The following is an 18,375-nucleotide window of genomic DNA, read 5'->3' on the forward strand; positions in this document are numbered from 1 at the left end:
GCACATTTATCCATATTGGTATTTTTACATTTGAATGCTCAGATAATCTGAAAGACAGCAGAGGATCTGTGTGTTTGTCCCAAAATCTGCACAATGGAAAGATGTGTTGCCAGGAATGAAGTCCCACCCATTTCGTCCATACGAAGGTCCAGATTTTTCAGTTGTGACACTGAAATTGCCATCTTGCAGATTTTGACCACTCTCTGGAACTGCCAACCTTTGGAAGAACTATTATTTTGACCTCATTTTATCAACAAGCAACATGAAGGTACTTCTATTAATTCCCTGCCTGTTATCGTTCATATTTTCCCTTCCGTCTCCCTTCTGGGGTATGATAATTCTTAGCTCTCTTGCCAGACTATTTATTTATAGTTAAAAACATGAGATCCTTCAGGTATGAATACAGCTGGGGGAGCTAACATGTAATAATGACAACAACAACAATGGTTTGGTATTAAATTAAAGATGTAAGTCAAAATAAAATTAAAGTGGAACAGTTGACGGAGCCCATAATGAAAAATAAAGTGACAGATGGAAAGAAAAGAAAGAAGCCTAACTTTGACAAAAGCAAAAGGAAAAAGAAAAAGTGTCTACCTAGCGCATAAAAGCAGAAGAGTTGTAATTCTGCACAACCGAGTCCTTTCTACAATAAGATGTTGGATCTCTCACCTGAACCCTTGTTGAAATGGAGACGGCGTTCATCAGGCTCTATATCAGGGGTGTCAAACTCAATTTCATTGAGGGCTGCATCAGGGTTGTGTTTGAGTGGTGTGGCCAGGGTGGGCATGGCCAGCTCAATGTCACCTATGTCGGGGGCGCCTGTGGTGGCTCTGCCAGAGAAAATGGGCTCCCAAGCTCCGTTTTCACTAGCAGAGTCACTGTGGTCCAGTCCTTTGCTGTTTCCAGGGCAGCCCCACAGACCAGATCTAACCACCCCGCGAGCGGGATCCATCCCCCGGGCCTTGCGTTTGACACCCCTGGTCTAGGTCAATTCACCATGGCCAACCCACCACAGCCAACTCACTATGGCCAATTTGCCACAAGAGAATTCGCTGCGGGACAAGAGTTACACGAATATCAAAGAAATGGTGGAATAGAGTAATTAAAGAAGGGATGCAAAAGGAATGTGATTGAGAACAATTAAAAATATTTTTTCCTGTATTTAAATTAATTAAATTTAATTGTTAAATTGTCCCATGGTGAGTTGGTCATGGTGAGTTAGCCACACTGAGTTGGCTGCAACGTGTTCTCCCATTCTGCTTCGTCAACCTGGTATTTTTTGACAACGTTAAGATTGCCATTGCAAATAAAGGAGGGATAATGATAACAATGTGTATGCATGTATGTATGTATGTATGTATGTATGTATGTATGTATGTATGTATGTGTGTGTGTGTGTGTTGTATTTGTGCTGATAAATAAATAAAGGGAGACTAGTATAGATCTATTTCAAGCTATTTAGCTCTCATCCGCTAGCCATACCCTTACTGGGATTTGAACCGTTTCGGCAAGATCTCACTTGCCATCTTCAGGCTTGCTTTCATGTCTTCACCTGGTGGGCTCTATGATTTGAAGACCACTGACTTGCTTTCCTCCATGTATCAGAAGGGCCTGATGAAGACAACTCATCCTGGGGGGACCATTAATTCATGTTAGTCTTCCGAATCACCTGACAGTTCTAATTTTTTCCTGGGCAAAACGCCACAACTGCTATCAAACAATGCTATTAGGTGCTCTGGGACCCAGTTGATGCATTAACCTCCTGACTCTGACACAATGAAAGCACAAAACTAACGTGAAATATTTCACTCCCTGCTGCCTGCTGGCATTAATTTTTAAACAAATGTTTAGCATTTGGTCTGTGTTTTGATAAGTAATTCATGAATAACTTTCGCATTACCCTGTCACTGTATTTGACTCTAGTGCATGAAAAAGCAGATTGGACTTGCCCAGTTTGGAATTGTTACAAGGAAATGTAATGCTACGAGCGCTAAAATGTTTAGCTAAGATCTTGTAGTGTAGGAGGGATTGTTCCCTTGTCTCTGAGCTTTTACACTACATCTGTCTCAATTCAAGATTCAAATTATGCAACAAGAAAATCAGATGCTCAGAGCCACAGCTCCGTGGCAGAATCCTTGCTCAAACAAGCAGAAGGTTGTAGGTTCAATTTCTGGAATCATTGGCTAAAGAGGAATTGAAATCTTTGTTGCTCCTTTGTTGAGAGTTGTATTTGTGCATCTCTAGGTAGCAACATTTGCATGATGGGTGGAGCCAATCCCAAACTGGGACAGGAAAAAGCCCTTGCGAATGGAGGTTTAAAACTGGCAGCATCCGCAAATGGGTGAAAAATTGCTTTAACTTTTAGCTTTGCAAAGCTACTTCTATTTATAGAAGAATGGTGTGGAATATATAACAAATGGCTTGAGCCAAATCTAACTGGTTTAGTATGTGTTTATGGGCTGGCTGGAGCCAGGGATATTAGGTGGGTGAAACTGACATGTCCTCATGCCATAATAACTGTGCTCCTTTTCAAAATGGAACAAAAGTCTTTGTTGGTTTTCCAAACTGAATGAATGTCCTGGATGTATCTTCTTTGTATGTGGGATCTGGCTCTAGAGGGCCATCAGAACAGCATGAAAGCAAACGCTTTGTGGTCCCCATGCTTGCCTTTATGCACAGAATGATTTTTTTTGCCCAACTATCAATCTGTTCTAAGCTATCAAATTATGTTGATGCATTATATCAATCGCAATGCATTTATAACAGCAGTGAGGTTTACAGTCCCCCATCTCCCAATGGAGTGAGCATCTCTTGGAATCTCCGCATCTACAAAGCACACATGCGCACACCTCCTTCTTCTGCAATGTTGTAAATATTCATAAATTAACTTATACTGGGGGGTGATTATGTGAGAGTGCTGAGAGACTTTGGACTCACTGAATCAGTGGGAAATTGAAACCGTTAACCGCGTGTGATTGTAATGCATCAAAATATGCACAATGCTTCACCGGGGAAACAGTTAATTTCTGAAAAGAGGTAAACAAGCAAGACCCAAACATTAGTCTTGTCAACTGTTAAGATGCTTTTCAACTGGAAGGCCCTCATACAGAAATATCGCAAGAGCTCTGGCTTTATTGTAGCTCTCCACATGTATTAGAACTGTAGCTACAAGATTCAGCAACTAACACTTCCAACACCACGTTGGGCACCATGTTGGTGAAGGTATATGTAGATGACAGGATGTTGACACTGGTTAACGAACACGGTCGTTTGCACAGGGCAGGAAAAATATATAATGAAGACTAATTAGAAGAAAGGTCTACCACAATGGTTACTATTAATAAGAGGCTTTATTTCTAATTTTTTGCAGGTCTAGGTTTCATTGTTTAATTTCCAGAATGGCTCTCCAAGGTCCGGGCATCATCAGCATTTGGGTTAATTGGCCACAATAATTCAGTTCCAAGATTATGCTTTTCCTCCAAGAACTGCATTTATCAGTTAGGACTAGAGTGTGAAAGTTCTATCAAAGGAAGTTTATTTTAACCAATACTTGATTCAACAAGATAACCAAAGTTGAGTCTCTACCAAAAAGCATTAGACCCACAATCAAAACTGTCTAAGGAGACTTCGAGGTCAAAATGTAGTAGATAAGAACCAGATTGAATTCCTCTTTGCAAAACTATTAAATCTAGAATCCAGAATGTCAGCCCTGCTATGCCAGGTAGAGCCAAATTCAAATATTGATTATTACATTGTAGCTCTTCTGATTTCCTGCTGATTGGGCCCAAAATGTCACAGAAATGGATTCATGTGTTGCATTAAAACATAGCTGGAGAAAAACAGAATAGCTTGCTTCGCTCAGCACAGGAAGCCATAAAACATGGGATTATAAACTACATTATATACTAAAAACCCAGTGTCAGCCATCTTTTTCGTTGGAGCTTTAGGATTGTCACATTTAGTGCCTGGGAAAATGGGGGGGGGGGGGTGTGATAACAAGGAGTGGTGGAAAATAGCCATAACAACATTCATTTCTCTGGGAGTCAAGGGCATTCAGTCTGCACCTGGATGGGAGTGACTGGGGGTTGTCTTCAGTTGGGATGGTGAATTGATTGGACCATGTAATGGACCTGTGGGTGCAGGGGATGGGTCTTTGACTTTCTTTTGGGTGGGGAAAACTCAGATTCGGGTTTTCCCAGATGTGCCAATATGACATCTTTAATAAAATGGAACTTTGAGGAAGCCTTGGAGTCTTCTTTCATTGGGGGTGTTACCTGGAACCCTCACAACCAGTTAATATCTATGATGGGGTGATCAAGGCCCACAGATATAGGGGTTTATGTTGAAAATCTTAAGTATATTATTACTGGACTTCAGCAACCAAAATATAGTTTTCTCCAATAAGATTTTTCTTTAACACTTAAAATAGGCAAACTAAACCTCTAGGAATGATTTAAAGAATGTATTTTGGGTTGTTGTTGTTTTTTTTAAAAAAAAAAGCCACATCCCCAAATATCATTCCAGGAAGCAGAATAATGTCCCTCTCTGAACTAAGATATTCCTGGTTTAGAAATTCAGCTTTGAACATGAACCACAAGCAGTAGTATAATTGGCTTGATTCTATCATTGCACTGAGACAATTATGGTTTTCTGAAAAGATTAAAGTGACTGGACGGTAAATAACTCTGGTTGGAGAACCCTGGTTAAAAAGAGTTAATTACAATTGAGCTCTTGGCAGAAAGTTATGTTATAACTTTGCTCATAATAGCATTCGCCGCAAAATGGTTTTCAGATTCAGCTGTGTTGCACGGGGATTGATTTGGCAGGCTTTGTTCTTTGTTTACTGATATTTACTTTGTTAAGGATAAGAAAATTGCATTCAGCTGTTTTTAGCCAGTAAAACAAAGGAATTGCTTATTGCTTGTTAACGACATTAATTTCTTAATAAGTACACAGTAGCTTATGGGCCCATTCTCTATGTTAGCTTTCAGGAGTATTTAAGAATTCTTTTTCAACTTCTGAACCATGCAATTACAGTCTCTCTTTTATTGAGTAATTTCATTACTGAGCTCTTTAGCACAGTTATGAAAGCAAGCAATTTAATCCCTAGCTAGGTTTTGGCATTCAGTTACTAGCTGGCTGCTTGTTCACTAGAGAGATTGAATTTTCCCAGCTATAAGAAGTCATGAGCTGGGAGGAAAATCAGAAGGTTTGCAAAATTCAAAAATATTAGAACTGGGAGAAGGAAGGGGAAGAGCATAATCTCATATTGACTTGATTGCATAAAAATGGTCATGTCAAATGGTTCACTGGGAAAATAATGGGTTGAATCCAGTGGGAATTCTAACCAAGAATAGCCAAAGGACAGTTGGGATACATCATTCCTAAGCTGCATCTTATTTGGTTTGAATTTGGCTTAGCATGTTGGGTGAACTAAAATGGGCATTTGGAGCCCTGGTGGTGCAGTGGTTAGAAGGCAGTATTGCAGGCAAACTCTGCCCACAGCATGGAGTTCAATCCTGATGGGGCTCAAGGTTGATTCAGACTTCCATCTTTCCAAGGTTGCTAAAATAAGGACCCAGATTGTTGGGGGCAATATGCAAATACATTGTAAATTGCCCAGAGCGTGTAATAAAGCACTATGAGGTACTATATAATTCTAAGTGCTATTGCTACTAATGAGTTTTCCGGTCAATTCTGGTTATCCTGCAAATCACGGTAAAACAAATTATGACAGCGTAATGAATGAATCTTGACAGATAGTCCACTACTGGTGAGATAAAAGTGGAGAAAGTACAGGAGAAGTGGAGGCAAAGCAAGAGACAAGGGAAAGCCAGAACAAGGCTAATGTCCCCCCCGACATTAGGACAACAACCGATCTCCGCTCCTTCCGCACGAAACTCAAGACCCACCTGTTCCAACTAGCCGGCCTGGCCTGAATTATAGCTATTTTCTAATCCCTCTGGATAAAATTGTAAATTAGTTTGACTCTGGGTATTTTAATTATTTTTACTTGCATTTTGCTGTTTTTAATTAATTGATTATTTATTTATTATGTGTTGTACAATGCCTTTTGTATATCTCCTCCTTGTTATTTATTTGTTGTATAATAAATTGTACGCCGCCCCGAGTCCCTTGGTGGAGAGGGTGCGGCACATAAATTAGATTAATAAATAAATAAATAAAAGGGTCAGCAAATGGGAGCAAAAACAACCAGGTTGGGTGTTGTCCAGTAGTATTTGACCCATGATTCTGCTGCCTTGGAAATCATGACAGAGGTCCTTCTACATTGCAATGTCTGTTGGGATATACAGTATGGAAGCAATTTATCAGTCCACTAGTTTTGAGATTATCAGAAAAAAAAGTATTTAACGTTACCCAATGCCTTGCAGATATGAGCTCATACATTGACAGTTGTGAAGTATTTTTGTATTGCTATTAAGAGTTGTTGTTGTAACTTCAGATTGTGTCAAGCTAATCTTATTATCTGATTTTGTTGAGAGTTTTGTTGCACTGATGGATTGGCCAACGGCCTTGATAAAATATATTGCTGCTGTTGCAGGTACCGTGGGAAAAGGGAGTAGAAGTGGAGAGCAGAAATGCTCTGGAGGAAGCATTTGGCTGAAGAGTTGGGAAAGGATTGGTCTGACGGCAGATTTGAAATGAGGGCTGGAAGGAGCTGGTGGGCCCCAAGGGGAATGAAGAAGTTCAAGCTACAGACATCAAATCTTAGGTTTTTGAAGAAATGTTGCAGTATCTTAGATCCTTCCTTACACAATTTCCTTTTGCCCTCGTAACCATATAAAAAGTGATGTTACCGTTTGCTCTACTTTTACACATGCAAACTATCAATAGGGGGGAAAAGAGATGATTGTACTATGGTTTTCGAAAGAAAGAACAAGCAGCTACACAGTACTTGTGAAATGTCCTTGTACCAGGGGTGGGTTCCTGCCAGTTCTTACCTCTTCTATAGAAGAGGTTCCACAAATCTACAGTGCCGTTTAGAACCGGTTCCAGCTCCCTCCCCCCCGCCCGTCCGCACATCATCAAGATGAAGAGCGAGAGGAGGAATTCTGGGAGTTGAAGTCCACAAGTCTTAAAGCTGTCAAGTTTGAACACCCCTGGGTTGTTTTTTTCTAAAGGGTTAGAGGTGCAAGGGTCTTGTAACTTGACAGCTTTAAGACTTGCATGCTTCAAATGCCAGAGTTTCTGAGCCAACATTTTGGTTGCTAAGCAAGAGTGTTGTTAAGTGAGTTTCACCACATTTTACAAGTTGGCCACGCCCACCCAGTCACATGGCTGGCAAGCCACTCCTACCCAGTCACATGGCCAGCAAGCCACTCCCACAAAGCAGGCCACACCTACAGAAGAGGTTCTAAAAAGGTTTGAAACCCACCACTCCCTTGTACATTACTGACAGACAGATTTCACCCTGACAATTTTATCTCACTGCAAAGAAATAGATAGGCTGTTATCCTGAACATCTCTATCTATACAAAGCCCAATTAAAAGCACTTGGCAGAGGTAACCTGGACATTCTCCCCTTTCCTGATTTGTTGCCCCTGTGCAAAGCTGAATCTTCCCAACTCAAACATCCCCGGGATAAGAAAGCAAATGCAACAAGGACAGCAAGGTCCTCCCATCAGTCATGTTACACGCATGGCTGGGGAAATCCAAAGAACATTTTTGTGGATCTACTGTGCTTATTTTACAAATGATAGAAAATATTTGTAGCTCAGATGGTAGATGTCGGTGGTGGAATGTTCTACAAGCTTGCCGTTTAGCTTCTGAACGTTTCCTCACCAGGCTGGTGACATCCTCAGCCAGGGACGTGCGGTCAGGGGAGCTGCGGAGGGCGGAGGCAGAAATGTTGTCGGCGCTCCCAGATGATGAAGGCACGAAAGCGACTGGGGAACGACGAGAACCTTCCTACATCTGCTGGATTTTGTGCGCTCCTCGCGACTGCAATATGCAGTTGCGAGGAGCGCGCAAAGTCCAGCAGAGGCAGGAAGGTTCTCGTCATTCCCCAGTCGCTTTTGAGGACTGCGGAGTGCAAGCCGGTGGAGCACGCTCAGGAAGGCAGGGAATGGGATCACATGTGCTGGAGGCTGAGGCAGCCTGAGCCTCCAGCACACATGGTCCCATTCCCTGCCTTCCTGATGACGTCACCAGCCTCACCAGCCATAAACCTCACCGCACGTCACTGTCCTCAGCGGGACTTCACACAATAGGTCATATAGCATGACCACCAGTCAAGCATCCCACCAACCCCATGACGAGATCAATATAAGTGGTGAAGAATTGGAATGAGGCGCTTCAACCAAAGTCACACGGAGGATGTTACCTAACTTGGCGACGAAATGCTCAGAAGCTAAACAGCAAGCTCGGAGAGCAAACCACCACCAACGTTGCTTATTTTGTCCAAGAGGGAGGGGGTTATCATACCTGCAGATTTATAATCTGTAGTGTTCCATTGTCCAACAGGCTGATTCTTGGATTACTGCCCACAATCCGCTGTCCATCTCTTAGCCACTGGATGCTGGGGAGGGGGTTCCCAGTTACGTGACACTGGAGCAGCGCTGTAGAGTCTATGGCAAGGGTTTGGTTCGCGGGACCCCGGCGAATAATCGGTGGAATGCGATCAGTTGTCACTTCATGCAAGACAAAGCCAAGACAGTGCAGCATATTAGATACAGAGACTCTTACAAATACACTTGTTTCTGGATTGTTATTCATTTCTTATGTGAGATTTTTCAGTGGAGTGAACGGATCTTTCCTGCATTTGGAAAACTTTCTTACAGATCCTTCTTACAGATTCTTGACAGATCCTTACCAGCCTCTGAGCTGCAGGTGGTGAAATTCCAATCCACCAGCTTGTTTAGTAACATGTAATTAAGCAGTCAATTAAGGGCAAGGCACTAATTGATTACCTGGAGCTGTACTGCTGGAGAATGACAAAAAGCAATGAAGGTGTCGATGTACCCCTTTGATGTAACCCATCACCTGCCTGATCCGAGAGAGCAAGAAGAGTTTCTAACGAGAAGCAGAAGCCTTTCTCTTGTACCTCATTACGGGTAGTCCTCAACTTACCACCGTTCATTTAGCGAAAGTTACAAGAGCAGTGAAAAAAGGTGATTTATGACTGTTTTTCACACTTACAACCTTTGCGGCTCTCCCTGGTCATGTGATCCTAATTCAGACGCTTGGCAGCTGACTCCTACTTATGACGGTCGCAGTGTCCTGGGTTTCATTTGATCCCCCTTTGTGACTTTCTGACAAGCCAAGTCAACGGGGAAGCCAGGTTCACTGAACAGCTGTGTTACTGCCGTAACAACTGCAATGATTCATTTAACAACTGTGGCAAGAACGGTTGCATGATGGGGCCATACTCAGAAATTTGGAACTCAGTTGTGGTTGTAAGGGAAGGAACACCTGTACTACATTTTATTTGAGTACCAACCTCTTCCCAAATAGAGCGAAGACACCGAAATTTCTTCGCACAGCAGGTTGGGAAATAACTGGAAGAATCAAAGAAGCCCTGTGTGTGACTGGCAGGCTGGAACCAATTAAAGCAGGCACACAAGAATCCCAAAGTGCTGAAATTATCTTTATTGTAAAAAAAAGCGACAAACCCATCATGAAAGAATTCCACAATTGCTGTGCACTGAACATGAGGTGTATTTATATTGGAATCACAGTTCGGATTCTTAATTCTCATGCCCTTCTCTGCTGCCTGCTGTAAGTAAAGGACTAGACGTTGGCTCTGTCGATTCCATTTCCATTCATCTCTTGCTGGAAACCTATTTGCACATTCTCCTTATTTTGGACAGGGGGGCAAAAGGACTTCAGATCTAAGTTGTTAGCAGTGTATCTTCTGGTGGGTGCTCTCCAGGTTAGTGGGTCCTCAAGCTTGGCAGTCCATCATTGAAATGCTTCCTGGGATGTTCAGTTCAGCGGTGGGATTCACTTAGGTTTACCACTGGTTCGCTACTGGGACCACAGGTGCATGCCTTCGGTGCATGCACTTTGTTGTGCGCGCAGCATGCATGCATGCATGTGACGTCGAAAACAAGGCTACATAGGATGTTTTGGAGCGGGGGCTGGCCTGCAGTTTGCCACTACCAGTTCGGGCAAACTGGTCCGAACCGGCTGAATCAGTGGTGAAATCTAATTTTTTTTTGCCTACCGGTTCTGTGGGTGTGTCTTGGTTGGGAAGGGGGGTGTCATGTGACTGGGTGGGTGTGGCCAACTTTTTTTTCACTTTTTAAAGCATTTTTTCCCTGCCTAGTTGCCCATACCGGCAGGGAAAAAAATGCTTTAAAAAGCGGGAGGGGGGGGAGAAGCTTCTCACGATCGCGCGGCTCTCAGCACGATCCTTAGAAGCTTTTTTTTTTTTTACTACCAGTTTGCAGAACCAGGGACAATCGTTCCTACTGGTTCGGCCAAACTGGGCCGAACCGGGAGGATTTCACTCCTGGGCTGAATACCAATTCTGGTTCGGTTCTTCCCTTTTCAAAATGTCTCTTGACAGGCACCAGGAGCATTATGGGTAATTTAAACCAGTGGGGGTCCAAGAGAGGAATGAACAACAGCAAGACCATCCCTTATCATCTGCAGCAGTAAGAGCTACCCATGCCTTTTCCTTTGATGCTTTCTACGCACACATTTCCTTCCCTTAGAATATGTTGAGCCTCCTAAACAAGCTGTGGCCATCAGATGCGATGACGGCTCCTCTTCCAATGCCAACAAGGAAACAAGATCGAACTGCCTTCTTGACTTCTACTCAGATGGCTCAGTGTTATTCTCAAGCACAAACTTGGCCACAGCCCTTGTTCAAGAGGGCCAGAGATACAATACAATAGTAGAGTTGGAAGGGACCATGGAGGTCTTCTAGTCCAACCCCCTGCATGGGAGATTGGGGCCCCTCCATGGGAGTGAGCCACCGCATACCCTTGTAGTGATACAAGATTCATAATGTCTCCTTCACACATGCTGTTAGCACAAAATGTTAAATCTCTGTGTGTGAATCATGTTTGCGGGATGTAAAGACGCAGGGAAAGGGGAGACAACAGTAGAGATGATTTAGTAGTATGAGCAGGCTAAACACAACGAAGTGCCTTGCTTTTCCCTTTGCTGTCTCTCAGTCATCAAAATAGCGCCGTTATTTCTTTTTACACATACATTGTTTGCTGTAGAGGAAGAAAATGCATTAAACTATTTCTTGTGCAGAGACTGGGACCAAGGTAGAATTAACATTGCTGAAATGCATACTTCTCCTTTTCTCCACCCCAGCCTTGCAAGCACTCTACAATTTGCCTCCTATTGAACAGAGTTAAAGAAATATGTAATCAGCCAGCGATGCAAAACATTCGGCTGAGATCTAATAGTGAGAAATCAGTTTGACTGCTGTTAAATACTTTTGCTCAATATGTTGCTTATATTAGAAGCATTCGCCTAACATCTGCACAGACATTGAAAAAGAAGAAAAATTATATTTATAACTATATACAGTACTCTAATTTCCAAGACCTGTGGTATATATGAAAGAAAACTCGTGTTCTTTGATTTGGCTATGTAAATGTGTGCAACACTCCTAGCTGTTTAATTGTGCTGAAAGTGGATTGAACAGAAGAATGAACCTCGCCTTATGATTCTACCTAGTCAACCACCAGATTAAAGCATTTTCTTAAGCCCCCTTCGTACGTCATTCTGCAAGGATTCCAGATTTCACGATAACCTGTACTACAGTATTGAGAGTTCCTGACTTACGATCATAACTGAACCCTAAATTTCTGTTTTTAAGTGAGACTTTTTTAAAAAATGAGCTTTGCACCCATTTAAAGACCTTTCTTGCCACAGCTGTTAAGTGGATCACTGCAGTTGATAATTCAGTAGCCTGGTTGTTAAGTGAAGCTGACTTCTTCATTGACTCTGCTTGTCAGAAAGGGCAAAAAGGGGATCACATGACTTTGGGGGGAGGGGACAGTAGCGGTCATACATATGAACCAGTTGCCAAGCAATTGAACTTCGATCACTTGACTATGGGGATGCTGCAAAGGTTGCAATTGTGAAAAACGTTCATAGGTCACATTTCTCAGTGCCATTATAACCTTGAATGGTCACTAAAACAAACCGTTGTAAGTCGAGGGCTATATGTAGAAAACCCTCTTTTCTTTCAGTTAAGGATAATCATTTGGGTACCATGCTGGGCAGGATTAGAACAAGCTATGAGTCCTGCTAGAGGCAACATGAGTGGTGGGGGGAGGGGGAGGGGGAGGAAGGGGAACCAACTTCTCCTTGATGCTGCCTCTATCAGATGTTCTCTTCCCCAAGATGCAGAAGAGCAGTAAAAAATTAAAAATATCGGAAAATCCAGATTCTATCATCTGTCTACATTATGACACGCATTTCACCTTTTCTGATCATCACAATGGGATGTCTGGAGACATTTGTTTTGATTTCCCCGAAATAACCCGGGGAGGTGGCTCACATTGAGAGGTAGCAACTGGCCCAAAGTCACCTGGCACACTTTATGACCGAGTGGGAATCTTCTTGGTCCCAATCAAAAACCTTAACCACTACCTTATGCTATTCCCAGTGGATGGTATGCAACCTGTTGTCATCCACAACCCAGCTCTTCTAGTGATATAAGTAAATGAATACCCCTAATTAGTCATCTTCTGGTCTATGTTTACTGAAGGCCACAGCTTGGTGGAAGAACATGTGTTTTGCACACAAACAAAACTGCACTTTCAGTGTACTGCATCTCCAGGTAAGACTGAGAAAGGTTCTGCTTGAGGTCTAGGAGATAAATTATGGCTAATAGTGCTGGTCTCTATGCCTAGAGTCAGGATAATCCTGCAATTACCCGTATCTGTTGGATTTGCTCTTCCCTTTAACCTTGGTCCTTTCTTGGTGTCAGGGATGCTTGTCCTCACAAGATCTCAGATCATCTACACCACTGCTATGTGCTGCTCCTTATTTAAATGGGAAGAAGCTATTAGACCTGATCGTGCTTTTTCTTCCCTACATACTCTCTCCATGGAGTGTCTTCATTTGGTAAGTAGGTTCACACCTCATGTTAAATCACAACGTGGTAGCTTTGGCTTAGGGTGTTCTCAACCACTGTGGATCATAAACCATGGTTTACAGCTCAGGATGATGTGTGAACATCCCACTACGGTTTGCTCAATATGCTGTGATTAAAACAGGTCATGACTTCACTTGAGGTATTAACCCAACCGCTGACAGAGGTCATCGCCAATTGAATTGGTGTCGATAGCAGAACTGATCCGTCACTAGTTCATCAAATCATCATTCCAGCCATCGTCTATCCACTGCAAGACGAAGGCCTTTTCCGCACGTATCCAACCAATTACGGTTCCAACCAATTTCGACAAATACACATTTAGAAGCAAAAGAACTTTTTATGAGCTGGAAAAAAAAAAAGCCAGCAGCTGGGCTAACCCAATAAGCAACCCACGCCTTAGTTGAGAAGTCTTTCGTTCTTCTCCAAGCACTTGGTGTCGGTGCCGATTCTATGGTGGATCAATCTGATTGATCAGTCGCGCTGGAGGGAGCTTGCTCTGACAGTATGAGCAATGACACTAAATAACAACCTTATTGAACACAGGCAAAGCTGAAGCCTATGAGCAGAGGGAGAAGAGGGGAAGGAGAAACTGCGGGTGGGCAGGAAGGGGTTACTGGTCAGAGCTTGAAGGATTATAAGAGCACCTCAATCCTCAGAGAAACAGCCATTAATCGAAGCTGAAATATTATCCGACTTCTTTCGGTCAGCATACTGACACAAACATTAAAGGGTAGTAATGGGGTTTCCTAAAGAGAGCCGGACTGCAGGACTGGAGAAGCAAAATGCACTGGGATCACAAATAAAAGGCAGCCATGCGGGAAGACCACAGACTTTCATCCATCCATCCACTCCTCCACAGTACAATATTCTGTATCAGCCCTTCCTGACTTCCCATTCCCGCCTCCTCAAGGATGTTTTCGGTGGCTGCTGAGCACATTCATCTCCTACTGAGATACTTTAGGATTCCCCCCTCCTCAGCTCCATCTCAGATTTTCTCTCCACCCGTCCCCTTCAACGGTCAGGCTTTGGGCTTCTCCCAGTCTGCTGATAATGCTCTTTAGTGCGCTGATGGTGCCCTGCTTGCTTTATCCTAATGCTAATGGGGAATTTTGGAGAAACAGAGGACAATCTGTTCTCTCCTCCCTCTTCTAGAAATCTGGCTAGTCCAGGCTTTTGTGTGGTATTGGGTGAATGCTCTTTAAATTCCTTATGCTGTTTTAGGTTTCCCTTTATAAAAGCACCAGGTCTACCTAAAAATTAGCAGGAAAACAAATGCTTTTTACACTTGGGGCACTAAAGTTGTAGAAGCAGGGTTTCAAACGTATTTCATAAACAGCCTGGAATGGCTCTTTTAGTTTTATTAATATTTTTCAGGGTGATTTGAAAAATGTGCATTGGGCTTTATGGGAAGCTCTTTTTTTTAATTGATCAACTAGTCAGGAAATGCTTAAGGGTTTTCGGATCAGCTGGCAGCCTGCAAACCCCGATCATATCATAATTATTTATTCTCTGTACTTAAAAGTCATCTATTGCTCCCCAGAGGATCGCTAAGGTGGGTTACAAACTGCATGAAACTGGATATCATTTGCCTTTGGATCTGAGCCAAACATTTCCTGGACAGATAAAGTGATTCTCATTCAGGGCCCACTTTCATTCCATTGTGGGCTGGGAAGTAATTTTGTGAAGGGGAAAGTTCAAAAGCAAATGCCCTCTTTTGATGTGGCAGTCCTTATACTTTGCTGTCATTGTGATTAATGCTCACAATTAAGAGGTAGGCTTAGCTTTGATTCCCTGCCACTAAAGAAAACATAAAAAAGACTAGATGAAGCAGGTTTCACCCCCACAAATTTGGTGATTTCCTAAATTGCAAAGATGAGTAAATATTTGTACGTCTGAAGTCTTAATTTTGACTGAAGTACGACAACATGCTTCTGCTTGGTATTAGGTTGCACATTGTATCCTAAAACCCCACACAGCTTTTTCCTCAAAAACAATTGAAAAGCTGAACTTTTCTGAGATTGTTGAGTCTTAGGCGATTATGACTTTCTCACATGAGATCTGGAGGACAACGGTTTTAAGGATGCAAATTCTGGCAAGCATATTATTATTTATTGGTATCTTACCTTTATTATTTTTACAAATAACTCAAGGTGGCAAACGTATCCTCCTTCCTCCCCCCCCCCCCAACCACCACTCTGTGAAGTGAGTAAATCTGAGAGAGGATGATTGGTCTAAAGTCATCCATCTGGCTTTCATGCTTAAGGCAGGACTAGAACTCGCCGTCTCCTGGTGATTGGCCTCAAATCACCCAGGTGTCTTTCATGCCATAAGGCGGGACTAGAACTCATAGATTCCTGCTTTCTGATGTCTTAACCACAAGACCACACTGGCTCTTGTGAGATTTCAGCCATTTTGGGGGGAGAAACCAGAGCTATCATTATAACACTGCATGATCTTTAACTTTAACTTTAACTTTTATTTAATTTCTAGACCGCCCCTCTCCCAGAAGGGACTCGGGGCGGTGTACAGTCATATAAAAACAGTGAATATACATAATATAAATATAAAATAAGTATAGGACTGGAGGAGGTAGCAATAGTTTACTGTACAAGTTAAAGTTAGATTAAAAATTTTAAAAATTTAAAAATACATTAGAACCATCCCTAAAAACTATCCCAAGGTAAAAATATTTGCCAGGAGGTATGAATGGGGTTATAAATGGGCCAGGCCGGCTAGTTGGAACAGGTGAGTCTTAAGTTTTTGTCGGAAGGAGCGGAGGTCGGTAGTAGTTCTAATATCGGGGGGTGGTGATACCTGGAGCTTGAAAATATCACCAACCTCTGCTCCTATACATAAACAGCTTGCTTGATCTACTGCCCTTCTTAGGAGCAGGTTGTCAGAGGCAAAAAAGAGCATCAGTGTTGTGTTATCATGCCAGCTTCCTGAAAGATACCTCTTTCTATTCCCCAGATGCTCAACCAAAGAAGTGGCCAAATTCCATCAACCCAGCGAGCTACCGGCTCTGCCTATTATTTACAGCCCTAATTACTCTCCATCGACTGGGAAACAGCAAACGGACAAAAGGGCGATGAAAAGTTCACACACAATTGAATTTCCCAGTAACAATCAGCAGTGAAAGCGTGCACAAGGGGAGGAAGGAAGGGGGCCAAAAAATCAATCATGGCAAAGGAGCTGGCTTCGGACAGACACACCTGCCAAGCTTTGAGCATGAGAGACTCGCACCCGTCGTGCACAAAGGGGGCTGATCATTGGTCCTCTCCCCCCCCCACACCTCACTCCACCCAGCTGCCCTGCCAAAATCTCCCATGCAGGAGAGAAACTGCTTGATGTCTTTGGTGACATGCGTGGGTGCAGTCAGCAAGACGTTGCAGGAGCCCAAATTCTGAAGCCTTGAGCTCCACATGCTAGAGATAGAGAAGGGTACAGGAGCCAAATGGCTGTTTGGTTCAGCCAACTGGCTAAGGCCTCCCTAGCAGACTCTGGGCATTCAACTCTTTTTTCTTTTAAAAAAGAAAGTATTGCTTTGTGTAATTTTTTTTAAACAAGTGACAGAAAAGAGCCCCATCTCCTGCCTAGTGTGCTAGAGCAGTTTAGGAAGAATATGCCTCTTTCTGTTGCCTTAGAAACCCAGCTGGTGATTCTGCAACTAAATGAGGATTTGGGGTTACAAACTCCTTTGTCTTCTTAATCTCTTCCAATTGTCCACCACCAATGGGTCAGGTGTTGTCATTTTTTTAAAAAAAATGGGGGAGGGGGAACAGAGGAGGCCTCTAATCAGGATAAAGAATTGGTATAGAGAGGAAAGCCCTAGAGAAGAAAGTGAGTGCAAAACCTTTGATTTCCAGATCATTAGTTCTGCAAGGTAATAGCTCAGCCAAGCTTGTTTGCAGCTGGAATGGATAAAGTGGGCACCAGCTGGAACCACAGAGTCTTTGGGCCATGATATAGTGCCTAACATCCTCCTGCAAGAGCCAGATCCACATGTTCTAGAAACAACATTGTGAGCCTCTGGAATTCTCTAGATTGACAATGGCTGGGAATGGGGACTGGATGGAATCTAATGATACCTTGAAGTTTTGTTGCCTAGCCTTCATATGATTCAGACCAGTGCTTCTGAACTTTACTGTAGGAGTAGAGCAAGCTGAGCTGGAAGGTGGAGTTAAACATGTCATTAGTTTGGAATCATTACATTGCCACAAGAGACCAAAGTCCAGCCTCATCCCCCACTCACCTGAATTTTGAGGAACCTTATCTAGAGCCAAGTTAGCTTTGACCGTTCTTGTGTATAGGTAGCAATAATAAACCCTTCTGTGCTTTGAACGCCACAAATATTTCTGGTTATTTGCAGCTGACAGTGGCTTTAAGTTAACAGAATAACAGAGTTGGAAGGGACCTTGGAGGTTTTCTAGTCCAATCCACTGCTCAAGCAGGAAACCTTATATCATTTGAGACAAATGACTGCCCAATGTTTTCTTAAAAGTGATGGAGAACCCACAACTTCTAGACGCAATCTGTTCTACTGGTTAATTGTTCTCACTGTCAGGAAAGTTCTCCTTAATTCTAAGTGGTTTTCTCTCCTTGATTAGTTTCTATCCATTGCTCCTCGTCCTGCCTTCTAGTGCGTTGGAGAACAGGCTGACTCCCTCTTCTTTGTGTCAGCACCTCAAATATTGGAACACCACTAGTCCTTCTCTTCGTTAGGCTAAACATACCCAATTCCTGCAACCGTTCTTCATATGCTTTAGCCTCCAGTCTCCTAATCATCTTTGTTGCTCTTCTCTGCACTCTTTCTAGAGTCTCAATGTTTTTTTTTTTTTTAATATTCTGCTGGCTGGGGAATTCTGGGAGTTGAAGTCCACACCTCTTTAAATCACTAGAGGTGAGAAACACCGATTTAGACAGTGATTTCTGAACACTGGGTGCTACTTGCAAGCATCACTCCCGTATGGAGGTGCCTCTCTTCCTCCTCTATTGAAGAAGACTTAATAGTTTGACATTTTACTAGTGGCTCCTTTGGCTTTGACAACGTGCAACCTGCTTGGAAAGGTGGGCAGCTGAAATAGGGTTATGAGAGCAATTCTGAAGAAAAAAAATAATACCCAGCAATTTTCAGAGGCAGCAGTGAGAGAAAGAAACCTGCCTATTCAGCTCTTATCTCTCCCCTCCCGCTCCCCTTTTTTCTTTCCGGTAGTTTTATTTCTAGCAATAAAAGTGAGAGGTTCTCTGATCCAGACCAGCTTGTTTTTTCTGGCATCTGAACATTG

The 18,375-nt window shown here is 42.8% G+C and overlaps 1 protein-coding gene and 1 long non-coding RNA gene across 2 annotated transcripts in view; one reads left to right on the forward strand and one right to left on the reverse strand.

The window, feature by feature from the left end:
- Positions 1-18,375, reverse strand: part of ROBO3 (roundabout guidance receptor 3) — a 183,939-nt gene that overhangs the window by 26,697 nt on the left and 138,867 nt on the right. Inside the window, exon 9 of the mRNA XM_081961076.1 lies at positions 8,446-8,651. Within this exon, the coding sequence (XP_081817202.1) occupies positions 8,446-8,651 (206 nt within the window). The remainder of the gene's footprint in view (positions 1-8,445; positions 8,652-18,375) is intronic.
- The window catches only part of LOC309396195, a 395,535-nt gene continuing 377,874 nt past the window's right edge, over positions 715-18,375 (forward strand). The window contains exon 1 of the long non-coding RNA XR_014176064.1: positions 715-754. This is a non-coding gene — a long non-coding RNA (uncharacterized lncRNA). The remainder of the gene's footprint in view (positions 755-18,375) is intronic.

Source organism: Natrix helvetica (assembly GCF_964273705.1).
Source record: "Natrix helvetica genome assembly, chromosome: 8".
Lineage (NCBI taxonomy): Eukaryota > Metazoa > Chordata > Lepidosauria > Squamata > Natricidae > Natrix > Natrix helvetica.